The 27877-nt window shown below is 44.3% G+C and overlaps 2 protein-coding genes across 2 annotated transcripts; one reads left to right on the top strand and one right to left on the bottom strand.

Annotated features, from left to right (window-relative positions):
* The first annotated feature begins 136 nt into the window (after window positions 1–136).
* On the top strand, window positions 137–24911 carry LOC120958386 (protein MON2 homolog). The gene is made up of 8 exons (XM_040381145.2): window positions 137–1125; window positions 17051–19918; window positions 20682–21107; window positions 21197–21954; window positions 22027–22446; window positions 22611–23102; window positions 23181–23263; window positions 23335–24911. The coding sequence occupies exons 1-8, from the start codon at window positions 1006–1008 to the stop codon at window positions 23580–23582; spliced, it is 5415 nt and encodes a 1804-aa protein (XP_040237079.2). The 5' UTR covers window positions 137–1005; the 3' UTR covers window positions 23583–24911.
* A 658-nt stretch (window positions 24912–25569) lies between these two features.
* Window positions 25570–27812, bottom strand: LOC120958388 (translation factor GUF1 homolog, mitochondrial). The gene is made up of 3 exons (XM_040381147.2): window positions 27616–27812; window positions 25774–27547; window positions 25570–25699 (listed from the first exon to the last, which is right to left on the bottom strand). The coding sequence occupies exons 1-3, from the start codon at window positions 27666–27668 to the stop codon at window positions 25574–25576; spliced, it is 1953 nt and encodes a 650-aa protein (XP_040237081.2). The 5' UTR covers window positions 27669–27812; the 3' UTR covers window positions 25570–25573.
* Between the last annotated feature and the right edge of the window lie 65 nt (window positions 27813–27877).

The raw sequence follows: 27877 nt of genomic DNA, 5'->3' as shown, positions 1-27877 counted from the left end.
ATCTGTGAATCGGTAGGCATATGAAAAATCGGTAGGAATACAGATAAATCGGTATTTCTGGTCACTCTGTTCATGCCCGCGAATGACATCAAACGTGACAGCACAGCAAAATATTGGAGTGAAGAAGAAAAAAATACTTTGCAAACCAGAATTGTACACAGACGATTCCATCGGCGCTGCGCGCAGTGAAAATATTCTAGCTCCGCTCCCGATGCCGTGTTGATAGCAGAATTTCCGTGTTTGTGTGCCTGTGTGGCTGCTTTGAATAACGCTGTTTACAGGTTACATGCACCTACCTGGACACAGTGAAACTGCGGGGAATCACCATCTCTGTGTGCAACGTAAACGTATCGGTGCATCCACATCCGTGTCCATCGTCGGTAGTAATACTGCACTAGGGCCGATACAGTGTCGATCTCCAGGGTGTTAAATTGCTGTAACAAAAATTTACTTGTGAAATAGTGTGTTTCCGGATGTGCTGTACGTTTGGTGCAAAAGGCGCCTACTAAGAAAGCAAGCGGTCGTCCGACGTGGCCCATGGAAAGAATGAATGAATGAAAAACTTTCATGTGTTTCGTGTGGTGGCGTGATCGGGGGTTTGTGTGGAAGTTGAAAGATGCTGCCATGTGAAGAAGGTTAACCCGTACAGTTCCAAGGTTGGATAATAATAACCAGCGTAATAATAATCCTAAATTTTGACCCCCCATCAAGAGTGAAATCGAGGGATAGAGAGAGAGAGAGAGAGAGAGAGAGGAGGGTGGAGTAAGTGCACTATAGTCAAGCAAAAGTGAAGTGTTGGGAAACCTACCTTACGTAAGGGTGTGTAGTAAGTCAATAGTGCAGTGGAAAAAGTGCAATATTGGATAGCGGCAACCAATAGTATCATCCGCTGGAGAATCGCCCCATTTCGTCAACGTTCGCGGTTCGCGGGGATTAGCTGCACTAGCCGCGGAAAAGGGGGTGATTCATTTGTGGTCGCGCGGCTCCCAGTTCACACGCCTCAGAATGTCGTTCGTCAGCGGTACGACCGACACCGAGGCGGCACAAAAGTTTCTCGAGGTGCTGCAGAACGATTTTCGCAATCTTTCGCTGGAGACGAAGAAGAAGTTTCCCCAGATCAAAGAGGTAGGTTGTTGTGGTGGTTGGTTGTGGGCTGTTTTATGTACGCACGTATGGCATGCTGCGTTCGGTTCCGGCAATATGCATGGCAATAAAAGAAAACGTGCCGCAACAAGAAGCAATATTCAGCCACCGAGCGCAATATGGTGCCTGGGGTGGGTGAGATGTACAAATGGTTGAAGGCATACTTTGTATTCCACGAATAGCGCCGCCACACAAACTCACATTGCTGTGGTTATCTTTCGTGCCTGGCCTGGCGATTGGGCCCGAAATCGACAGTTATTTTTCTTTCTATCCATTATTAATCATCGTACCACGACACTTGAGCGGCCAGATAAAATGATAACGCGCGTACAGCTGTCGGACGATTGTGTTGGTAGGTGTTAGAGAACAGAAGGGAGCAAGATGGGCATACGGGGCAAAATGGGCACTCTTTGTATAAATATTATCGCACAGGTGAGATAAACTTCCAGACTCAAAACGAATGTATTGGAGTATTCCATCAGACCTGTTTATGTTTTATCACCCATTACTACGAGGCGGTGCCGTGGTACAGTCATCAACACGCAAGACGAAACAACATGCCCGTCGTTGGTTAATGTCCTGTATTGGACCGTCCCCTCGAGGCAAGGACTTGATTATCCAGTTGGGACTGGTACTGGTTTTTTTTTTAAATAAAGGGTTATTTCAATAAATTTCGTGCATTGTTTTGCATCACAATCTAGATTAAGTTTGCAACAGGCACGTCTAGGATAAGATTTCAACATATATGATCAAAAAGCTTAGAAAAAAGTCTACAAAACATATGTGCTCAATATATTCGGGCCGCGGCAAATGTAAAATATTAAAAAATTAAAGCTACGTGGTCCATGATCCTTAAAAGGTTGCAGTGCTTACCGAAATATTTTGGAGGTTTGGACAAATAGCGCTTAATGGGGCTATGGTGTTGTATTTGTCCTCCAAAAATAGCACACGGACACAGCGCAAAACCATCCGGGTTGGATGGTTGTATCGTATAAAAAGAGTTTTAGAAGAGGTCAGAAAAGTGTCCCAAAATTATGAGAACCCCTAAAAATGCTGTATGTAAGTGCTGTTATTGTGGCCCATATTGACCCATTGTTGTGACGTTGCATGTTTCGTGTCGAAACATCGACTTTTATTGTATTTGTTTTAATTCATCTTTATATTAGTGTTTAAGACGTCTAGATTGCAATACGTTTAGATTGAAGTCATAGGTAAGCAAAGGATAATATAATAAAGACTGTGTTTAATCGCGAATACAAAGAAGTATTGATTACACTACTCAACATGCCCATATTGCCCCGTTTTCCCATAATATGTTGCTTACTATCCCTGTAATGAATTAAACGGATGAATAGATATATACTAACCTTTCTAAACATGCATATTTTGGAATCGTCTCGTTTTTTATCTAACTTATTGTAGATACATATTTAGATTTATTTTTAGAGTTTTATCTCAAAATTTGGTGAAACATACAGTAGATCTTCCCATGCCCTTCTTACGAGCAGGGCTAAATGACTCACTAGCCCTGTTAATGAATAATCTCTAGCAAAACGAGTAACATAATTTGCGTAATATATTCCTTTTTTGCTATATTGATACATTGAAGAGAGAAGAGGGAAAAAGCATAATTTACTATAGCATTTTTCTGAACAGTTTTATACTTAGAATGGATTAATATTAGTTCCTGCCAGTATGAGACGATACAGTGATAATGAACTTAAAATACTAAAGTATATTCCCATTAACGAAGAAAAGATTTCTTAAAATATTTAGAAAGATTGTTTTGGTTAATTACGGTTAATAGAAAACGAAAAATATTTTCTAACTTTGTTCTAGCAGTGTTTATGGCATTGGAACCAACTAATTTCTTTATCGTACAAAATACAAACAGGTCTCAATTCATTCTTATATATTTTAACGCAAGTTCTCTTAATATTATAATTGAAACATTACCCGATATCCATAATGTCTAGAATCCAATCGACATGCAATTTTTCCCAAGTTGTTTTTAAACATTCCTTGATAAGAGTTTTTTTTTACTAGTCAGTGTTGGTTTGGAAGTAAATTAGGGTAACAATTTCGTTTTTGTGGATTTTCCCTAAATTCGTTTCCCAAATAATCATTTCAAAGCGGTGGATTCTATTTTTTTACACGCTAATGGTTACCTGGAACTGGTAAAGAATGTTAGTTATAAGCTGTTTTGAACATTTTTTAATGTCAAGTAGCTTTCATTCATCTTTAGGAACGTTTTGAACGTTTCACAGTGTATTGTACAATTATGCCATATTTTTTCTTCAAAAATTCATAAATATGGGCCATCACTATAAACCATCGATACAAGCAGTAGAGTATTTTTAATGTTCAACCATGAGCATTGCTTTATTTTTGTTTTAAGAGGAAGTTTGTAATGTTTTAAACTCTTTAAGATAAACTAATTAAATAAGTCTTCCCTCCCTTTCAACTGGTATGGGTTCATCTATTATCTGTATACCATGACGCATTTAAGAAAGGCAGCTTGCATTTTCTAAACTTGTAAACTTCTGTACTTGTGAAAACTTCAGTTGTATAAACAAAATATTATTTGTGCGGGGGCGATCCCGTGGTACGGTCGTCAACTCGAACGACTTAATAACATGCCCGTCATGGGTTCAAGCCTAGAATGGATCGTCCCCTCGTAGCAAGGATTGACTATCCGGCTGCGTGGTAATGAATTAAGTCTCGAAAGCCTGTATAGGCTGGCATGTCCGCCGAATAGAAGAAGATTATTTGTGATCCATTTGTCTTTTTTGTCAACTCTCTTTTTGTTATATTACTTTCAACTTTATACGCAGGGAAGGGTACTATTGTGTATTGTGGTAATATTTTTTCAATAAATACAGCACATATTTTTGATTCAAAAAGCATCCCTAAGCTCCAACAGTAGAAGCGTCAGCTCCTGTAAAGGTTGGCCGTTGTTTGATACCCATATAGACCGTCCCATCGTGGTCATCCTCTTAGCAAGGAATTTTTCTATTTTATAGTCGTGGTACAAATAGTCATAGTAAAGTATAAAAGCATAACCCATTTTAGCATCACGATCGAGCGTTGGTCGTTACGCCCAGAAGAAGTAGGCATATTAATCATTCCTCGTAACGTAAGATGTTTTCGATAAAATTTGGAGTAAACTTTTGGAGCTTTAAACGCATCTGATCTAGTTTCTTTTAGTTTCTCAATAACCCACGGTGAATTGATTTGTGTTTCAGTCTGCTTTATTCAATTGTTTTTGTGCTTAAACACCAATTGAAATACTAGTTACAGGGCTTCCCAAGGTTTTTTGGTTGCTTCGAATATTTTTTAAATGTGTTCTCACGATTATTTTGATTCGGTTGTATTGATTTCCAATCGGTCGAAACCAATAAATAGTGGGAACGAACCAAAAAATCTGTGGGATCCGTTGTATAAATCGTAAGATGAGCCCAAAAAAATTGAGAAATTAGTTGGTTCTCAATCGTGGGAAATCCTGTAATTATAATTGCTTTTTAGTTAGATAAAATAATATTTGTCTAATTTTTCATACGTTATACTTTCAAATGAACAGCTTTTGAGTTCGTAAGAAAGTATTATTGAATGGAAAGTTAATATTCTGTTATATTTATTTTATAAAAAGTATCCCTAAAATTAGCGGTTTATACCACTACAAATCTTACTAAGTATCATAGTCGGTAAAAAGTATAATAGTTATGATAAAACAAAAAGAAAGAAATTTCAGTTGCAGTTAATCAAATGTATTGTTTTATAGAATTATAGAAAAATTAGCGAATTTCCTTACTTATATAAGAAAAGGTAAAAACTAAACCGCTGCTTCCAAATTTAGTGTTATATTTACTTTCGCAACCATATGTATGTATGTGCAATTGGAACAAAAGCGTCTTGTCCACAGCGTATCTCAAATGATTTGTGTAAATTTGCTTTCTCTTCGGTATATGATGATTTCACTAACTCTCTCTCTATCTCTCTCTCCTCGTTGTTTGATTCCTCTATTTTTCTTATTGTGGTTTTTGCTGATGACGATCGCTCTGGATGATGGTTTATTTTCTTAAAACTTCCTTATTTTTCGCCTTCCGCTATGCGACTGTTGATTTTCCGACGGATAATTTTACCACCAAACGCCACGGCGCAGTAAGCGCGCTCTGTAAAACGCGCTGCGTTGGCCGACGGTGTATGAACTTTAATCGAATTATAAAACAACACTCCGTAGAATAATCAATGCAGAAGAGGAGTTGCGATAAAAGACGGGAAACTCATCTAGCAGCGGGGGAAGTGGGTGGTATGAGATATATAAATGAAGTGACCACAGAGTTTATCCATTTTTCCGTTACGGTTAACTCGTGGCAAACGGCATGTGCGGCTAATTAAAATGATTATTTTAGTTAAAATATTTAGCATTGCGCCCATTGCGGTGTCCTTTTTTGTGTGTAAGTCCGGGCAGGAGAACCCATTTGGTATGTGTATTTGTGCGTGTGTGTGTGTCTTTCCTGCCGGTCAGCAAAATTCCACCTTCCATTCCGGATGTCTGCCGAGGTGTAATGCTGGTCGTGGTGTGGTGTGGGACGAGCAACAAGGGGTTTCAAAATAATAGCAACATTGTTGGGCATTATAAATTAGATTTAGCCCTAAAACGAGCCGCCCCTTTCCTCTTCTCCCTGACGCGTTAACAACCTCCCGCTCATCTCGGGATCCCTTCGCTACGTCCAGCGTACTGTCGAACGAAAGTATCCTTTTTAAACAGTTTAGCAAATTAGTCCACCTTCCACAGAGCAGCGTGGTTGTCGGTTGCCATTTGCTGCAGATAATAGGAAATATGCAGTCGTTTCCTTCGATGGTAAACGTGTTACTGTGTTCAAAACGACCGAAGGAACGGGCACTCCAGCAATAGTGTAGATAGCACCAGGGACGGTCGTTGGATGCTAGCCGGCCTGCGAGACAGTTAGACCGTGTCCACTACAAACAAGGTAATCTAATTCAATATTTATCCGTCGCAACGGCGGGTTGACGAAGCTGTCTTCCACCGTACAATAACGACGGTATGGGCAAACATTTGCAGAAGCATCACAAATTGGTTCTTGAAAATCCACTCAACAGCAGTAAAAGGATTGCAGCAGTTGGTTGGGAATGTTGGTCCGAAAACTTTAAATTGGCACAAGCTTGCTTCATCACGCGGAAGATGGTGCACACACCCGTAGGCTACTGAAAATTCGTTCGTTCAACAGTCAGCCTCGTTCGTGTTGTGTAGAAACACATTTTGCAAGTGTTAAATTCCTCCGAGACGCCACGGAACCAAGTTCATGACAAACGAGATCAGCACTTAATTGATCAGTGTATGGTCCAACGCCAGAAAGCTGAGCGTTTGCTGTGTAAACTTCATAGCAGTTGGAAAGGGACGTCTAACTCGAAAACCAACAAGGCTGACGGAAAGCGATGTACTACAGAATAATATATGCTTTTCCTAACGGTGTACGCTATAATTTGATTACTTTTAATTATTCAAACAGTTTGAAAGTTAGAGCTTGGCTACAACCAAAATTAAAAGGTGTTTAAACCATTTTTACTAATTTTGCTTTTTAATCAGATAAATTAACTTTAATATCTTGTTTTAGGTTGTTCCAAATAGAAAGAAAATAGGGTTTACTCCTTGCTTCAAAGAAACCATAAATGAAAAAAAACATCCAACTCTATGTGCTCGGAACTAACAGCCACCTCTAAGTGGTGTTTCTGTAAAAGCATTCAAAGTTTACGTTCTCATTCCCAAATGCACAAGAAAGCTTCCCATTAGCCCTGGATGCACATTTAATGTAAGTTGTATATAGTTGGTTTGCATCGTAGTCTTTTTGGCGGTTGCATTGCAATGTACATTGCCGTACAAAAATGGGAACCTTCCCAGCAAACAGTGAGCTTCGAAAAGAGTGTTACATCTAGATTTATAAACTTCGACTACCGCGAATTCCATGTCATTTCATATTCCATGCCATGTCACAGATTGCCATTTAGGGTAACAGTTAAATGCTATGTTCCCGTAGTTTGTAGTAATTTTGTTGTAATTGCAATATTTATTTTAAATGCATCTGTTTTTTATAAACATTTACCCAATAGTGGGCCCTTTTCGTTTTAAGTTCGTAGGCTGAAATTTCAGCCTGTCAGCTGTTTGCATTGTATAGCAGTTTTCGAGCAGCTATCTAGGTGGGTATAATATATAGGTGGGCTTATCCCAAGGTGTATGAATTTAGAAGGCTGATTTGTATTGCTTCTGTTTCTGAATGAAGATTTTAAGAGTGTTTTGTGTATTCTTCATGCCTTCAGAAAGCTTGTTTTAACAAAAGTTTTCACCCATCCTGCCAAAAAGTGATATTCAAATTTGGTTATGAAAACATGCTATGAGACCACCTGGACTACATACACTTTGATTCTGGATTCCATCACCAGGTCTCTTTAATGCACCTTGGGATAAATATAAATACCACCTTGTTTTGTCATTTTTCGAGCAGGTACTCGAACCTAATTCTAGCTTTGAGGCTAGAATAATCTAGAAAAAATGATTAAGAATAGAATAGGCTAGCATAATCTGAAATTTGCAGGCTGCAAAAAACTGACTAGAATCGTCAAGGGCCCCAATAATGATAAAGAACTCTATTCTGAGCTCATTAGTTTTCTTTAAGTTGTGTATTGTTGTTTTCGGAATCTTATTTTGGTTTCTTATTATTAATCTTATTATTAACTGACAGTTAACATGTTGTTCTAGTAAAGTAATTCTATTTAGTAAATAAAATTAATAAAAAAAAATCCATTCAATAGCTATGATTGTTTTTGGTCCGTGACTGTCGATACGAAAAGCACATGAAGTGAGAGAAACTGCACTTGTAATCGTTGAGGCGCTATACAACTTGCGCAGTTTTCCTCCCGCTGAATGATTCTGAATCTTATAGTTTTTAAAAAGCTTTACCAAAAATTCCCAAACAACCCAGCAAGTGCTACGTGCCCAACTTATATACTTTGCTGCCTGTTAGTGACCGAGACGAATGTTTACCAACCGCAGTATAAATAGATTTTATTCGTCCCTCCCGCAACGGACATCGAACGGAAAGCCACAAAAGTCGGGCAAACGAAACGGCATTGGCTTTTATTTAATCAGATCTTATGCCTCACTGCCGCCGCCGGTATGATTATTTCTTTTGCAGCTGCAAATCTTACCCTTGTCTTCTTTCCCCCTTGACGTCACTGTGCGCCTTGGTTCTTTTATTCCGGAGAGTGGCAGCAAAAGTCGGAAAATCCTTTCCATGCCCTTTTCACGACAAACTTGTGTTTTGTTTTTTGTTTGTGTTTTGTAAAGAAGAAGCATAGTTAGAAAAATATGCCCTCTGTTTTGACGTGCCTCTCTTACAGAAAGCTTCGGGTCAGTTTTTTGGAAGGTGTTTTGGGTTGGCGGATGAACGAACAGGGCGTGATTTTATACCTCATATAGCGTAGTCCACAAATCCCCTGTCGGGTGAAACGACCAAGCTGCTAAAGCAGACCATTTCGTCTGTGTACTCTGGTTTGGTCAGGATTTGTCACGAAATATCTGCCAGTAGTGGTGGTTGGTCGGTCGGAGCATGGTTTCTATCTCCATTCCATCTCGATCGAAAAGATGGTAGCTTTTGGCGGATGAAGATTACAAACGCTTCCCCCCATCCGACCTAGCAACAGTCTTCGAATGGTGGTTGGTTTATCGTCGTCCTGTTTGTTTAGAAATCCATGTTTCGGAGTTTTTATTCCTTCGCTCTACGATATGATATGATTTTTTCCATATCGTTTTGTATGTAAACGAGTTTACGGTGGAGCTCATTTACATGCTTTAGCTTTTTGTCTGAATGGATGAATGGAATACAATTTTCCTTCCTTCGTGTCAAAAACATTCTACCGGATGAAAAGTTTTGCATGATATATGAGGTGAATGAGGTGTAAGCCCTGTTGGACCCAATGTATATTAATCTATTAATTAGAGCGGCTTTTTATGTGTGACAATCCCACCGGATAATGTTAAATCATGCAAATGTTGATTAAAATTTGCAACGAAAGGGAGCATCGTGCGAATGAGATAATAAACGACCCATTAGCACGTGTGCTTATTTGTTGAATATTTCATTCACGATGGATGGTTCATATGTCCGGTCAGCGCACTGTTCTCTGTTAAACTCTATTAAGCTAAACGTAATAATCCGTAACAAGATTACAGATTACTTGTATAATTTTACACTTTTCGAATTTGATAATTAAAATGGCACTGGCAATTATTTCATGTTTAATTAAATTTTACCAAAACGCTTTTTGAAAAAAATGTATATTATCGTCTTGCATACCTTCAGGCGCTTAGTAAGGCTGCCGAGGGATCTGAGCTGATAAAAGATCGGATCATATATAGAAGTTATTTTAATATCATTCTTTCAATAAATGGTGTTAGGTAGCACAATTTTCAAATATATTGCTAAGCGATTCTTTTAAAACGCATAACCAGTGTATACTTTCCAGAGTCTGCGTGTAAATTGTACGCTTACATGCATTACAATGCTCCGTAGTAGTTAGCATGAATTACGACAGTATTTTCATATTTTTTCTAGACTCCGTCCACCAATTAAACCGTCGATTAAATTACTTCAAAGCGACGCCGGTGGTTGGATCATGTTGATGTGCTAATTGTTCCCCATTGCCAAAATAACCGCATGTGTGCGGCCATCGCTACATCTCTCGATAATTCCAACCTATCGCCCATTCGACATTTGTATAAGTCTCAACGGGGGGTTTATCGGTATATTCCCTGTACCATCATCATCCGCCATCCACAGGAAAACGCCACGCACAGGAAAAGCTGCAAATTTTCCCTACCTAGCGCACATCGATCGAAACGCTGGGGACCGGGGGGGGGGGGGGGGGGGGGGGGGTTCCCAATCGTTATAAAATAAGCTTACATGGTCTTTCGCGAGATTTCCACCATACGATGGTCCGATCTATTCGTGCATTTTCCGCACGTAGCGGAGGGTCGCAAAACCACACACATAATGCCGATGGGATGCAATGACTCAAACAGCTTGTACCTTTTTGCACCCATTCACCACGGACTAGTACGGGGTTTGTGCTACTTGTTTAGGTAATAGCTTCCGCCCCGTTGAGGTGTGAGCATTTAATTAGATAGTACCAATAATGTGCTCAAGCTAATTCAAACACAGCCACCTCGTGTTTCCGTTTTCGGGGAAAATACAAACCAGTGGTACCGCCAAAAACCACAGGAGCTGGTTGGTGCGTGGTAATATGTTTTTTTGTTTGTTTGGCCTCAGCACATAAAATTTGCGTTAGTATTTGTTGGACGGCTGTTATCCTTTAGCATTAATGATAGTTGAACCGGGACAAGTGGGTGAGGTAGGTGGTTGTGGTAAGTCGTAGATCATGATGATAGTCTTTTGTTCGCCATGACGACGACGACGATGATATCTTACCCCTTACCACACAACAGCACCTCGGCACCGGAACTCTTTGCGTCGAAATAAATCCTTCCGGAGGGTTTAATGTGCTTTCAAACAAACACGGCCTAAACGTGATAACAATAGGTGGGAGTTGTGTTTTAACTGGATTATGGCAGTTTTGAGATTGAATTGAAAAAGTTTTTAAAACAATCAATTCAAAAAAACGTTTTTAGCCGATGCGATTTATCCTTTTTTGTGAGCCAGAATAGAAATAATGTTGTAACATTGGTTTCAGATATGGAGACGTGTAGTAAAAAATGTTATAGGCATTACGTATAACTACCTTTTCCTTTGGCGTAACGACCTACGTGACCTATACAAGGTAGGCTTTCGAAACTTATTAGTACTATGTAACCGGTTAGCCGGTTCTTGCTAGAAAGTGGGGGAGGGGATGTTCTGGTTGGGAATCGATTGTATCCGACTCTATCTAGGAACCGATTGTACCTATAAGCCGACGCATCTTTTAAATAAACCACCAGACCGCCGTGCTGCGTATATGTATGTGATAAGCTATATTGACCGTAGAATACAACATTTGTTAGATACTTCCGGCGCTCAACTTAGGTGTACGTCCACACAGCTAAACTTCTCTTTTATTTTTACAATGTTTACAAATTGTTCTTTAATGCTTAGCCTAAACCTAATTCTCTCTCTTACGTGTTCACCCAGGAAGCGCTCTAGTTCAGTTTGACATTACGAAATGCATACATTTAGGCGCAAATAATCAGGTTGTTAGTTAGTGCTATCGAAACCCTCCTTCCTTGTTGGCGCCTAAACCTCCATCCATCCAGGCTAACTTTCTTCTTAATATTTAATTCATTACAATCCCAAGCTTCGAATGGAATAAATCATTTTGAATCCCAACCGTACTTTTCTTTTTTTTTTGCTAGAAAATCTATGTCCGTAAATCAAGTTCCTAAGGAATGTTTAATTATATTCCGTTGCGCTGAAACAACGAGCATTGATATCGTTTTGGGAGTATGCTTACAAACGTTTCTGGTGTACGGTTGCACATTCTATCAGCATTAAAGCATAAAACAGGGGCTTTGCTGAACCATCCATTAGAGTAACGTACATATGTACCGGCACTCTTAATTACAACAAGCTTCATTTTTCGTTCCGGGTGGATATTTGTACTATGTACTGGCGACGACGTACATTACTGTACGTAGTGCAACGAGATGATGAAATCGTACGAAGATTGTTAAATGCTTTACTGCCACAAACCTTTCTCCTTGTCGTCAAATGGAAGCAATAAATTAGGGTGGCTCTATGGCTCAACCCGTACGGTTGTGTACGTACGGTCCGATTCGAATGCGAGCCCTGAAACACCACATTGTTTATCACCGATTCACAGGTGCACGATAATGGTTGAGGAAAAATCATAATCATCACGCATATCGCTGCCGTCCTACACGCTTGAAGCATATGCTTCGGGATTCAACGGTTCAAAAAGGACCTTATGTTCCGGGACAATCGATTACAACATGCCACACGGTAGGCACCCAGGGTAGAAAATACATTGAGTAAATGAGTTCTTACACATGTGAGTGTGATAGTGAACGTGTGTGTGTGAGTGTTTGGTTGGGAAATAAAATTGGTGACGCTTTGTTTTGATAATTTCGACCGGAAAACATGTGCCATTTGTTGTATATGCGTCTTTTTGAGCGCATTCCAACCCCAAAGACCAACATGGAAGCTCGCTCACTGTACGAAGGCTGCAGCAATTAAATGCTATCATCTACACCATGAGCTTGGAGGGAAATGATCCGGAAAAGGAGCCTAATGAGTTGTGCTTAAGATTACTGATTTGCAATTGGCGACAACACGGGCCCGTCTTGAGTCACGTCAACTTGGCTGAGATGGTGGAACGTGATCGTGCATTAAGCGAGCGGCGAATTAATCATATACCGCCCCAATGTGTATGGCCACATTCATTCCGCTCTAAATAATCCTTACAGCTCTGGGATTGGTATTAAACCCTGCCATTTGAGAGACAATCTCCTGCGGCAAGCATAAGGTTCTTTAATAATTTGTGTACATTAGCAAATGGTTTAGTAACGTTTTGAATATTTATTTAATATTTGTATGCTTAGTTTGGCTGTATTTGTTTGGAACTTTAAGCAAGCGTTCGAATCATATGTACATTTCTAGATGTTCAATCACATAGTGGAATGTTTCAAATCGGATAAGCGGAATATTGTAATTATTCTGGGAAGCTTTGCAATCTTATAATGGAATTAGTAAACGGAATACGGCCAGAGGTCGGTAAACTTTTGAAGCAAAGGAAACTTTAAAGATGCTCTTGTTACTTAATATATGATTAAGCATGAGGTAAAATTTGCTAAATAAATAATTTAATGAAGTTTCCAGATGTTAAAGCAGTGATGTCAAACTCGTTGTGTGTTAGGGCCGGTGTACAGTTAAAAATATTATCACGGGCAGTTGCGAGCTTGGAGGAGGTGGGACAGAGTGACAGAACAGGATACTAAAAAGGATGTAGCTGCTCAAGAGGTTTCCTAAATTGTGTTAAATTTTGTATATTGTTATTAATATATGACTAAAAGGGCATATGCAAGTTTGCTGTACCATTTTGTTATCAACAAATACTATTCATTTGAAGTTTTAGAACAATGGTTGTGCTTATCTTCAATTACTACTCCTCTTGGTGCTTTTGATCAGTGATGTAACTGGGAAATTTTCTAATTCTTTTGCCTTTTTGTTGATTTTGCGCATTGCACCAATGCAGTATTTTGATTGACACAAATGTTTAGTAACTATAATTATTCAATGTCAGTACTACATCGACCAACATTGGCTAGTTCCGGGGCTATTTTGTTCAAGGGAAAGAGACAACCCGAATTTAATTGGGCCCCATAGAATGTACATCTTATCTTACACCTTTTGCATGCTTTTTGGAGATGTTTAAAGAAATAGTTCAGATTATTTGAAATAGTATATTTAAAGAGTACCCTCATCAATGCAGTGAAGAAAGTGGTATGCCGATACATAGTTTAAGGAACAGTCCAGAAAACATCAAGGTCAGAATATGAGTGAAAGTATCTAATTAAATCTAGACTCCATTAAATTAGAGGTGGTGTCTTTAAGGTGTCGCTACAAAACAACTACTAAATCACATACTAAATCCCAGCTTTGCGGTAACCTAACTAAAGAAATCCCTATGAGTTACTTATTTTACTCTTTGTCATTCGAACTGCTAAGACTAAATGTTGAAACCTCTTTTCTAAGCGGATGAAAATTAGCATACCCGTGTTTTTTTATTTATTTTTATAGACACTTTGAGCCCATTAGCTTCATTCGCCTCTTTTAATAATTTAATTAATTCTATACTTAAAATCTAACGTTCTTCTTTGCAAACCATTTGTGGCTTGCAAATTACTTTATACTGGGAAGTCTCGGTTTACTTAAAGCTATTATCTGTTAATTTTATTAAAAAGTGTCTGTTACAAATGTGGTTTTGGTTAGGGTTGTTTATAAAGATTAATGATACGAAGGAATTTGAAAAGTTTACGCTGGAAATCGCTGTCTGGTGAGAGGATGGTGTCGACGCTGTGGTCCAATTTGCAGGTGATGCGTTCCGCAGAATATCCATGGCATTCGGTTAAGATGTGACGGACGGTGATGTCGACGCCACAGAAACTGCAAAGTGGTGGGCCTGATTTTTGTAATAAAAAGGTGTGGATGAACCGAGTGTGTCCTATCCGAAGTCGTGATAGGATTCTCTGGTGTGATGGATGGTCTTTCCATAGTGGTGTTGTGGTCTTGATGGTTCTAAGGAAAGAGCGACCGCTGCTAACCCAATAACCATTCCAGCTATTGGCGATGATGGTTTTGCTAAGGCGAATGAAATTATTACGCCCTGCGTTGGCTAGTCGGTCTGCTATTTAGTTTCCTGGATGACCAGGAATCCAGCAGACTGTGGCTTAGTGTGAATTCGGTATATTGCAGAGTTGTTGGATGTTCGGATCGCGGGTGGTTCCAGATTCAAGTGCTTGAAGGACACTTGCACTGTCGGTAGGCCTCTCTCTCTCTCTCTATCTCCCTCCCTCCCTCCCTCCCTCTCTCTCTCTCTCTCTCTCTCTCTCTCTCTCTCTCTCTATCTATCCTTATTGATCCCTCTCTCGTATATTCACTTTCGATCTCTCTATCACTCACGCTGTCTTTTGTTGGCCATCTCACGATTGAGCGTTAGCGTTGCGATATAAATAATTCAGGACATCACGCTGGATCTCAGGATGCAGCTTCCGATCGATGTAGACATTAGCTGTGGATAATCCGGAGTGGAGTCGTGAATCCACTCCGACGCCGGCTATGAAATACTGAATTCGTCCCCGGACCGAAATCCGATTTGAGTCCGATAAACTTTGGTCTAGTCTAGACGAGTCTGTTTTTTCCCTGGTCAATATTACTATATTCATGACTGATTATCATTTATGTAGTAGGATATTCACAACATAGGATGATCGAATTATGCAGAAATGAAATCGAAAGATCATCCCTGAAGGGTATGCTCTTAGGATGTGCGACTTGACCCAACACACTTACCTAGTTGCACATCCGGCACTACATTTGTTTTCCGGTGTTCTCCTGTTGCAGGAGTGTCCAAAACCCCAAAAACACGGTCTTGCGCCTTGTTTGCCAATTCGTTTTCTTCGCCTTAATGGAGGACGCCTCTATGTCCTTGTGGAATGACTAAAAGGATTTTACGGGCTGGGTCGTCTGATACCATGCGTATTACATAGCCAGCCCACCGGAGTCTGGTAAGCTTGATACGCTGTACGACTCTGCAGCTGCTGTTATTATTATTATTAACCTAGGTGTTCATAATAATTCCTAATCGGGCAAGGATGCATAAGGCCCACCAAGTAATCTGCTGGTAGCAAATCTAGTCAATGCCCTCTGCACCCGCTCGATACGGTCAATATGCACACGTGTTACAGAGGTCCACATTACTGAGCAGTACTCCAGTCCGTAAAGTCTTTTTAGGTCGTCCACAAGGACAGAGGAGGCGTGGTAGGCCCAAATTGAGGTGGCAAGATGGCGTGGAGGCGTCCGCCATTAAGGCCGGGATAAAGGACTGGTAGACGAAGGCGCGACACCGTGAGCGGTTTCGGACACTCCTGAGGCAGGCCAAGACCGCAAAGCGGTTGTAGTGCCGGATAAGTAACTCCAGCGCAGGACGCAACAGCGAACAGAAAAGAGCCTTCAGACAGTGTGGATTGGAGAATTCGCAGGCCATACGCTTGACCATACCCTGCGTTTTCCACGCCCTGCTGACTATAGAGTCGTAGTGGTATCTGAAGGTAAGGCTACTGTCGAGCCAAACACGAGACGAGGTTGCGACACCCCTTAGCTGATCTGGATGTGTTAGTAGGGCCGCTGTTGTCTCGTTTATTTGCAATCTCCGCCTAACATACCATTCCCCAAATATTCTAGCGTGTTTTACATTTTACAATCCGGTGGTATCTATTAAAAAGTCAGTTGTACTGTTTTGTTTTAACGGGAAATCTTCCGTTTCAGTAGTCTTTTGTCACTTTACTTCAATAACGGTTAAAGTGAACGACGAAAATTGCAGACCGTTTTGTGAGCCCTTCGGATTTGTTATTATGCTAACAGTAGCTTCACAAATTTCGAATCACTGCGTCGAGTGGTACAATGTTTGAAGTTTTTTCTCCCCTATTTGAAAAGTAGCATAGCACAGTTTAAACGTGTAAATGCAACCAACCAACCCCTCCGCAATAGACAGAATTGGAAGAAACGCAACGGCCGCAGCACGTCGGATTGTCATCGGATAGAATGCCTTTGTTTGTCTGTTAACGGTACTGTTTCAGTCGTGTTTTTGTATTTGTTTTGAAAAATGGGACCTGTTTTAATGTTTTGTTTTGCTATTTCTTCTACAAAGCAGCATAAAACAGACAAGCACCAGCGACAGCTTGATGATGCCACATTATGCTGCCGCTGCACACAAATAGCTTAGTTATTCAGCAATTCACACTTCGGTAGTATGCTTACCTTTTGTTGTGCTGTTCTGGTTCTGCTGTGCTGAATCTTCATCCATTCGTCGGTGTACAGCTTTTCACTGACAGGAAATTCGTGTCGTATGCTAATTATGCGCCGGTTGTGCTCGCGTTAATCTTCGCTATTGTTGTTACCACTGCCGACGACGCCGTGTGGGTTTTTCGCGATTTTTATCACTTGTTTGTGCTGTTCGTTATTATTGCGCTGTTCTTCTTCCGCTCAGTGATGGATTTTTATTTAATAGACACCATTCATCCACGTGCGTGGTCTGTGCCTCACTTTTCATTCTCTTTTTTTCTGTGTTTATTTTCCTCCCCATTCCCATTTGACCGTAGTCATGCGAGGAAGCAATCCTGAAGCTGAAATCGGCCGGAGCGAATCCACAAACACCGGTGTACTATGTGGTGAACCAGATACTCTATCCGCTGGTGCAGGGCTGCGAGTCCAAGGATCTCAAGATAATCAAATTCTGTCTCGGGATGATGCAGCGCCTCATCACACAACAGGTGGTGGATCAGAAAGGGGCCCGCTACATCACCGACACGCTGTGGATGCTGATGGAGAACGGCACCGAAGAGGTGAAGGTGCTGCAGAGTGTCACACTGCTGCTCACCACCAACACGGTCGTGCATGGCGAGACGCTCGCAAAAACGCTGGTCCTGTGTTTCCGGCTTCACTTCACCAAGGACTCGACAACGATCAACACGGCCGGGGCGACCGTACGGCAGCTCGTTTCGCTCGTGTTCGAGCGTGTGGTCGCCGAGGAGGCGGAAGCGGACGCGAATCAAGACGAGCGGCGGGAGGTGAACCTGGAAGAGTTGAAGCTGGCAACGGGCGTCGCTCCGAAGGGGTTGCTGCCGTGCGCGGCAGATGCGTTTCTGCTGTTCCAGGATTTGGTGCAGCTCGTCAACGCGGACCAACCGTACTGGTTGCTGGGCATGACGGAGATGACCCGAACGTTCGGGCTGGAGCTGTTGGAGTCCGTGCTTACGCAGTACACGTCGGTGTTTTACCGAAACCCGGAGTTTAGCTTTCTGCTGAAGGAGCGCGTCTGTGCGCTGGTAATAAAACTGTTTTCACCCAACATCAAGTATCGCACGATCGCTCCGCAGGCCGGGGTCGGCGGGGCGGGAGTGCAACCGGGCGGAGGTGCCCCGCACGATAAGCCGTACTTCCCGATCAGCATGCGGCTGCTGCGGGTCGTTTCCATCCTGATCCAAAAGTATCACAGTCTGCTGGTGACGGAGTGTGAAATCTTCCTGTCGCTCATCGTGAAGTTCCTGGACCCGGACAAGCCGGCCTGGCAGCGGTCGCTAGCGCTGGAAGTGCTGCACAAGATGACCATCCAGCCGGAGCTGCTCATTTCGTTCTGCCGGTGCTACGATCTGAAGGATCATGCAACGAACATCTTCCAGGACATCATCAATTCGCTCGGAACGTACGTGCAGAGTTTGTTCATCAATCCGCAGCTGCTCAGCGCGTCGAGTGGAACTGGCGGTGTTGGGGCAGGTGGCAATGCTGGCAGTGGGGGTGGTGGTGGAAGTGGCGGCGGGGTCGGAGGATCATCTGGACAGCAGTCGCAGCTGATGGGCGGAATGCCGGTGGGCCCGGGGATCTCGCCGCAGCCGGGGTTCATTTTTCGTGGCGTGTTCCTACCGCTGGTAGTGACATTCCCGAGCGGACAGTCGAAGTCCACGTTCCTGGAGATGTTGGACAAGATGGAACCGCCGCCCATCCCGGACGGGTACGGGATATCGGTAGCGTACGCCTGTCTGCTCGACATTGTGCGCTCGATTTCCCTGTCCATACAGGGCCCGTCCCAGATTGGGGAGGAAAATCCGGCCCCCTATATGCAGCGCGTCAGCGAGGCGGACAAGGCACTCCACATTCAGCTGATACACTCGAGCTGGCTGGGATTACTGACGGCGCTGGGTCCGCTGATTGATGCCGCGACGGACGAATCCTCGACCGAGAGCGTGCTGAAGGCGATCCAGAACTATGCGGCACTGTGCGGGCTGCTGGAGCTGCACACGCCGCGGGACGCCTTCATTACGGCGCTGTGTCGTGCCTCGCTACCACCGCACTACGCGCTGTCGGTGCTGAACGTGAACTATCAGGGCAACGCGTTCAAATCCCACATGCGTCTCGGTAGCCAGGACATGACGGCAGCGGGCATGGCCTTTCACGGAGGAGGTACGTACGCGGACATCGATCAGCAGCAGCAGCAACGGCACCCAGTGGTGGCCGTTGGCACGCCGCTCCCAACGTCCTCACTACCCGTCGGTGCCCACCAGGGGCCGGTACTGCTGACCGCCAAAAACCTGCAGTGCATGCGGTCCGTGCTGCATCTGGCGCACTGCCACGGTAGCATTCTCGGCAGCTCGTGGCACATCGTGCTGACCACGCTGCAGCATCTAGCGTGGATCCTGGGACTGAAGCCATCCACCGGCGGAAGTCTGCAGGCCGTCCAGAAGCCTCCGACCGACGCGAACTCCATCACCCAGGTCATGACGGACCTGCCGGTTCTGTCGACGATGCTGAGCCAGCTGTTCGAGTCGAGCCAGTACCTGGACGACGTCGCACTGCACCATCTCATCGACGCACTGTGCAAACTTTCGCACGAAGCAATGGAGCTGGCGTACAACAATCGCGAACCGTCGCTGTTTGCGGTGGCCAAGCTGCTCGAAACCGGGCTCGTAAATTTGTCACGCATTGAGGTGCTGTGGCGCCCGCTGACCAACCACCTGCTGGAAATCTGCCACCATCCGCACATTCGCATGCGCGAGTGGGGCGTCGAAGCGATAACGTATCTGGTGAAGGCGGCCCTGCAATACAAGTACGAGCGACCGTTGAAGGAAAACTTAAAGCTGCAAACCCTGCTGCTAGGGCCGCTGTCCGAGCTGTCCTCGGTGCCGCACGGTGACGTGCGGCAGCGTCAGCTGGATTGTGTGCTGCTCGTCCTGAACGGGGCAGGCGAGACGCTGTCGCACGGTTGGCCGCTTGTGCTCGGTATCATCGGCGCTGTCAGCGACCATCACGGCGAGTCTTTGATCCGGATCGCGTTCCAGTGCCTGCAGCTAGTTGTAACCGATTTCCTCCCCGTCATGCCCTGGCGTTGCTTGCCGCTGTGCGTTAATACGGCGGCCAAGTTTGGTTCACAAACGCAGGAACTCAATATTTCGCTGACTGCGGTCGGGTTGATGGTAAGAAGACGGCGGTTGTGCTTTGTACTAGTGATGGGAGCTCGGAATCGGACCTACCCGATGCCGTATTTGGAATCAATTCCGGAGCCGATTCTGATTCCGAAGCCAATTTCGATTCCGAAGCCAATTCCGATTCCGGAGCCGATTACAGAGTCGACTCCGAATCCAGAATCGGTTCCCGAGTCGGAATTAACTCCGGAATCAGAATCGATTCCAGAATCAGAATCGACCTGGGAATCGCAATTTGCCCCGGTAATGGAATCAGGATTGACTCCAGAAATGGAATTGCCTCCGGAATGAGAATCAGTGCTTGAATTGAAATAAGAAGTTTCAGAAGCAAAATCAATCCGAGAATCTCTATGATAATAGGTCGTTTACGAGAAAATTTGGATTCTTTGTGGCTATCAATATGAAGCACCATTGGGTCCAAACGTCTGTTATTATGGAGATACCGAAACTGACTCCGATTTCAAATCCGATTCTGATTTCGGAGCCAATTCCAATTCCGGATCCGATTTCCAATCCGGACCCGATTCCGAAACCTATTCTGATTCCGGAGCCAATTGCGGAAACTGATTCCGGACCTACTATCCGTAATCGATTCCAAAAAACGTCGGAGCTAGCCAGAATCGATTCCAACGAAAACTTCATTTTTCCCATCACTACTTTGTACCCGCATCTCCGTACGCCAACATCGTTGAGCTTTGTTTCATCACACCTTTCCTTTTTCTTCGCCTTGCATGTTTCGTGCCTTTTCGTGCAGTGGAATATTTCAGATTACTTCAACCAGAATCAGGAAAAACTATCGCAAACCGTTTGCGACGATATGTCGGTGCTGCCGGATTTTCCGGGAACGTTGAACATGCCCCACTTCGACCGTTTGTGGATGTGCTTGTACGCGCGGCTGGGAGATCTGTGTGTGGATCCCCGTCCGGCGGTTAGAAAATCCGCTGGCCAAACACTTTTTTCCACCATTTCCGCCCACGGCGCACTGTTAAATCCGCCTACCTGGCAGGCTGTGCTGTGGCAGGTGTTGTTCCCGCTGCTGGATAAGGTGCGGGCCCTCTCTAGCTGTGCCAGCAACGAGAAGGTGGACACGAGTGGTAACATTCTGATTCACCATTCGCGTAACACGGCCCAAAAGCAGTGGGCCGAAACTCAAGTCCTCACGCTGTCCGGCGTGTCAAGGGTAAGCCGCAGAGCAGTGTGATTCAGAGAAGGGATGGGATGTGTTTGATTTTTAACACTTTTTTATCCTTTTTGTCCTCCCCCATGCAGGTATTTAACACCAAACGGGCGCTGTTGCAGATGTTGGGCGATTTTCCCCGCGCTTGGGCGCTTCTGCTGGAGTTTATCGAAAATTCGGCCCTCAGCAAAAGCAACGAAGTGTCGCTAGCGGCTTTGAAATCATTCCAGGAAATTCTCTACAACCGTCCCACGGCGGCTCCATCCTCTGCAACGGGTCCAGCTGCCCCGTCGGGCGGTGCAGATGAAACGAATGCGGTGCGAACAACGCCTGCGGCCGCCGCCGAAGCCGACATTTGGAACGTTGCGTGGCGCGTGTGGTTGAATATCGGTGCCGAAAGTACGAAACCCCCCACGCTCGGTGACCTGTCGGATAAGGGCAACGCCGGTGCCAGTACCGCCGGGCCCGGCACTGAGGACCTGTACATCCCCAGTCAAGCATTTTTGACTGCGCTCGTACACATCTTTCCCGCACTGTTCCAGCACATTCGGGCACGTTTCAATAGCAAGGATCTGACGCAACTGTGCGCGGTGCTAATGAATGCTGTCGCCGTGCCAGTGCACAGTGACTCGACGCCTTACATTATGTCCACTATTTCGGATTCCCTGCTGACGCCATTACACGACGGCGTGCTCGACTGTATGGAATTGCTGCAGAAGGAAGCGATCCAGGCTGGGAGCGGAATTGGGGGCAGCGGGATAAAAAATATGATATCGGCCATTTTTAAGCAATTGTTAAGTTTCAGCAAGTTTGCCTGTGCTCCCCCGAGCTTCGACCGCATCGAAACAAGGTGAAACTGAACTGTTTTTTGCTGCAAATTATTCAACCTTTCCCTAACCAGAGCGTTCCTCCCCCCTTTTAGACCACTGAAATCATCGCGTAGTGGGAGCGGTGCGGGCACAAACACGGGTAGCAATAGCTCCGGCGGGCTCATTCACCCCGTTTCGTCCACATCGAACGCAAACGGTGTGGAGTGGGTCAGCATGAACTACATTCCGTTCGGCGAGAAAGCACTCACCGTGGCGGTGAAGCTTTACCAACAGACGGCCAACGATATGGCCGTGATAGAGGGACAGATACTGCACGAAATTATCAAAGCACTGCATCTTCCACTGTCGCTAAAGTACAAGTGCATGTCGTCGAGCACTTGGAAGCTGGCTATCTCTAGCTTGATCAGCGTGCTGCATACAGGGCTGCCGGTTGCGCGTAAACACCCGAAGCATTTTGCCTCGATGTGGAAAGATTTGGCCGACACACTGGACCAGTTTTTGTTTACAAAGAGGTATGTTAACATTTCATAATAACGAATCCAATAAGAATTTTTCCTTGTTGCAAATTATGTACCATTTTGTTATAATTCGTATATAATATAAAGTATATAAAGTACATAAGTATATAATTTGGGTCCTTTGGTCAATAATTTTACTCCCCCCTATTCATTTGCAGCATTTGCATCGTTGAGGATCGCGGTCTCGATGAGCTGATCCTGGACGAAACGATCGACTGCCAGGTGATCGAACTGATACGCGACGAAATTCTCCCATACAGCCAAGAGATTCCGCAACAATTCATCCTGGACGCGGTGGTGATCCTGAACAAGGGTTCCATCCATTCGGCAACCACCGGCAGCACACCGTTCGCTGGCTGCGAGACAGAACTGAAACTGCGCGAAGAGTTTGCAAAGACCTGCTTCGAAACGTTGCTTCAGTTTTCGCTGCTGGACGATCGTGTCGGCACGGCAGCCGCCGGTGCGGTCGACGAAAAGGAAACCAATCTGGCAAACAACAACGCCACACTGTGCGATGGCCAGGGCGGTAAAACGACCGAGGGTGGTATTGCGGGACAGTTAGCAATAACGGCCCTGTTGCATCGGTTCGAGGAAGTGCTCAGAAAGTTTAACGAAGACGAACGGTTGAGTGGCAAGTTTCCTTTACCAAGGTATGCAGCAAATGGGCCCGGAATGCGTGTGTTGTATAAATAGATATCAAATAATACATGATCTTGTTTTACTTCAAGGTATCGCTTGTCGGAAATATCGTTCGTACTAAAAGCCGTCGCTACTCTTGTGATATCCATGAAGAAAGCACCACCCGCCAAAGGTACGTCTTGTGGTTGATATCTCATGTAGAAAATTATAATCTATTTGCTACCTTTTTATTCCACTCTCTAGTGGGTACTACCGCCTGGGAGCAATTGATCAGCCTGTACCCCTACCTGGTGGACTGTACGACCACGAGTTCGGCGGAGGTATCTCGTTCGCTGCGTGAGGCACTGTTGCAGTACTGTGATTTGTTACGACCTCCGTGCACGGCAACCGGTGCCGATGCAAACGGGCATCCCCGCGCAGGCCAACAAGGCAACGCCCTTGCTACTAATAATAATGACATAGTGAACACAAACGGTATCAGCCACTGTTAGCTGATGTCCAACACCTCGTCCAGTTTCTTCTTCCTCGTATGGTACGATTCTGGTTTGTTGATGAAGTTACTGGTCTAGGTCGACATGTTCTTCGCATCGTACAGCGACTGACTATCGCTAGACAGGAAATTAGCAAATGAATGATGGTATTTGCTTTATTATCACAAGTGGGATCGCCAAAAATTACTAAGCGAGTGACACCTTTGTCAAACGATGCAGCGAGAACTTTGGAGCAAAAAAAAGAAGTTCACACAAAAATTAAAGCATAAATATGTTTCAAAGAAGCAGAACTATATAGTGGGAAAGGAATGCACTTATAAAACAGTTATCTATCTTTGTTAGCATTAGCGCAATCCGTTCATACAATTTATGTGCAAATTTCCATACATTTTGTTTATATAGTGAAGAGCTGCTACAAAGGGCTTCTCTGCTAATGCGTTTGACATGCATTTGAAGCAAATTCATTACTCTGCCCGTTTCATCATGGTTTAAATTGTACTAAGTAGCTCGTTATTGTATTAGAATTTACCCATGAAAAGTCGTTACGCCAGCGTTCTATCGTGAAAGTAGGAGAAAAGGTTTAGCTTCGGCAACAGTGCATCCGGTGCAACTCCATTCACGATACCACTATCCATTTTCCCCATTACAGGCAGCAGTTGCTAGACAAGTATTTTTCCCTACCTTAATACCAATGCAGAATATAATTTTCTTCAAGTAGCGTAGCAAAGGTTCCTCGTAGTGTTTCTGATTAATTCCTTCGTCCGTTAGCGCTCACATGTTGCACGTTTCTCTTCTACGAAAACAATATTCATAATACGCCATAAAAACTTAGTATGAAACCACCACCTCTTTCGCAAATGCAATTTCCAATCGCATTTTTCCAACGTTCCTTGTTCCGTGTTCCAGTTAGCACTATTAGCATATTAGCAGCATTTATACGTTTATTCCAGCTGCGTAGTACGAGTTAAAGTGAAATAGATTAAAACATCATCTTAGCCACTGCATGGTTGGTCAACGTTTGCTATTGGATTACAATGTGAGTTGAATTCGTTCGCTATATATGTTTTGTTTTAATCAGATTTTTTTTTTCAACACAACATTTAACTCATAAGAAACATTGTACGAACTTACGCAAACTGTGCAAAACTCTAGAGGGAAACTAAAGAAAAGGATACGGTAGGGGGTTGCAAAATCTGATATCCTTGCCTTGACCTAATTCCTATTATTTGACCCGCACTTAAGTAGTTCATAACGAAACAAACACAAAAATAAAGCAAACAAATCTTAAATGGTTGTGTTATATGAAGTGAATAAAGGTTTAAAATAGAATTTCACCTACGACTACTACAAAAATGCACACCCCGAGTAACATAACGTAACATACCTACAGTAAATAATTGTACTGGGATGTTAGAAGCCCTTCACCGGTCTTTAGCATGCAGCACAATGGTGGTGATACCATTGTTTTCTGACGATCACAACCTCCTCCATTCCTAAGGCCTCCTCCATTCGTGCTCGTCCGCATTAGCTTCGCGTAGTGTTAAATACCCTCCACGAAGCTTTAAAACGAACTGTGTAGAGCGAACAGAATACAGGTGCAAGATGATTGATCAGTGATCAAACAAACCATGCACAACAATACAATTCAGCCATATGCTGTACTCAGTTTTAGCAACAATAACAAAAAAGTAACAAAGGGGAATGTATGAAGTTGAAATTTGCTGCAACTTTCATTGAGGAGTTTTAACGAATTTACATTGAAAAAGCATCCAGGATACAAAATAAAGGTTTATTGGCGACCAAATGGAAAAATGGTTCCTTCTAAAAACATTCTTACGATGACATTTTCATACCAAAAGTGAATGAAAACGATCGAAATGTACCAAATGTACATAGTGTGCAAGAGCAAACATGTCCCTCAATACCTAATTAACAAAAGATCCATTTGTTTCGGATGTTCTTCAACTTGACCCAACACTCAATAGCATTACTTATCGTTTCAGTACATTTATGAATGTATCGCGTGGAACATTGATGTTAGCAATCGATCTCATTTTCTTCTTTCCCTCAGATTGCTGCTTGAGTAGTTTCATCCGTCTGGTAACATCTCCTCCATACTGTGGATAGAAAAACAAAAACAAAAACTCAAATTATTAATCTTTCAAACAGTCAACCCTCGGACCAGGCTTACCAATTTAGCGGTCACATCCTTTCGATAGGCTTTTATAGTCTCGCGCGCCAAAACCTTTCCACCCACCACCGCCTGTATTGCGATCTGCACCATCTGTCGCGGGATCAGCTCCTTCAGCTTCACCACCAAATCCCTCGCATGGTTTTGGGCCTTGCTGGTGTGCGTGATGGTGCACAGTTCCTCCACTAGCTGCCCATTCAACAGTACATCCATCCGGACGATGCTTGTCTCGACGTAACCGTGATCTTCATAATCGAAGCTTGCGTATCCGGAGCTGACCGATTTTAGCTGATCGTGAAAATCCAGCACGATCTCGTTCAGCGGCATCAGGTACGTAGTCATGATGCGCTCGTTATCGATATTGAGCGACGTTTTCTGAACTGCCCGACGCTCGACGCACAGCCCAATAATGGCCCCGACGCACTCGGTGGGTGCAATAATTGTCCCCAGCACGTACGGCTCGTAGTACTCTTCCACCATCGTAGGGTCGGGGAGCAGGGCCGGATTGCTGATGTAAACCGTTTCGTTGCCACCGTGCGCCGCGATCGCTTTGGTGCCTTTTAGCTTGATTTTGTAGGTTACCGATGGTGCCGTCAGTACCGGTTCGGCGTCGTACTCCTGTTGCAACCGCTGACTGAACACATCCAGATGCAACAGGCCCAGAAAACCGAGCCGCCAGCCTTGCCCAAGCGCTGGGCTAGAGTCCGGCGCGACGGTAACGGCAGAATCATTCAGCACCAGCTTTTCGATGGCACTCTTCAGGACGGGATGCTGTGTTTGGTCCGGTGGGTAAACGCCCGCAAATACCATCGGCTGCTGGGGCTTGAAACCTGGCAACGGGACGCACGTTTTGTTTTTCCTCAGGTACAACGTGTCCCCGATGTGTGACTCTTTGCTGGTTCGCATGTTGCACCCGAGCAGACCCACCTGCCCCGCCACCAGCCGGTCCACTTTACGTTCGTCCGGTCGCAGCAGTGCTAAGCTTTTCACCTCATACGCTTTACCCGTGTGGCACGATGCGATCTCCTGGCCGGTGCGGATTTCACCATCACTCACGTAGATAAGGTTCAGTGCACCCCGATACTTGTCGAACCAGCTATCAAATATTAGCCCCCGGAAGTCCGTGTCCCGGTTCGCTCCGGGAGCAGGCAGCCGGTTCACGATGCTAGCCAGTACCTCATCGCAACCCGTGCCCACCTTGGCCGAAACTTTCAGCACATCATCGGGATCTATGTCGAACAGCGTCAGCAGCTCGTTGCATACCGCTTCCGGGCGGGCGTTCTTCAGATCGATCTTGTTCAGCACTGGCACGATGACGAGCTGTTTCGAGCGGGCGAGATGGTAGTTGGCCACGGTTTGTGCCTGCACACCTTGATTCGCATCCACTAGCAGTATAACGCCATTACAGGCGGCCAACGATCGGGACACCTCGTTCGAGAAATCCACATGGCCCGGTGTGTCGATCAGATTCAACAGGTAGGGCTGACCCGCATGCTGATAGATCAGCGAGGCCGTCTGTGCCTTTACGGTGATGCCGCGCTCCTTCTCAACCTGCAAACTGTCCAGCACTTGCTTATTGCCCGAATGTTTCGCTATCGTGCCGGTCATTTCGAGCAACCGGTCGGCAAGCGTACTCTTCCCATGGTCAACGTGGGCAATGATGCTGAAGTTGCGTATCCGCGACACCGGTATCTCATCGTACTCGATATCGTCCGACTGTCGGGCGGTTGTGGTGTGGAAGCAGCTATGCTGAACACTGGCCAAGACCCTTCTCCTGCGGTTAGATGAATAAATCCGGACTTGTTTACCTTGTTTGCGCAATGTGCATGGCTGCAGCCTTACCGATAATTTGCACTGTACAGCGTGTAGAGTGTGCGAAACTTTGTTAAACCCATTGTTTGTACATGCTAGCTTTATGGGAATATGAGCAAAACTAAGAAGCAATAAATACAATATTTACAACCCAAAATTACACAACCACCGGCGACAACAATACGATTTTTTACAAGCTATGAAGTGTCAAAATCACATGGCAATAATAACAACAACTTTGTTGAAGCAACAAACGATGACAGAACGTTGCAAAGCAAACAGTAAACTAGAA

This window comes from Anopheles coluzzii, chromosome 3 (assembly GCF_943734685.1).
Source record: "Anopheles coluzzii chromosome 3, AcolN3, whole genome shotgun sequence".
NCBI classification, from domain to species: domain Eukaryota; kingdom Metazoa; phylum Arthropoda; class Insecta; order Diptera; family Culicidae; genus Anopheles; species Anopheles coluzzii.
The sequence above is the reverse complement of the archived record's forward strand: the minus strand, read 5'-3'. Positions and strand labels throughout refer to the sequence as shown.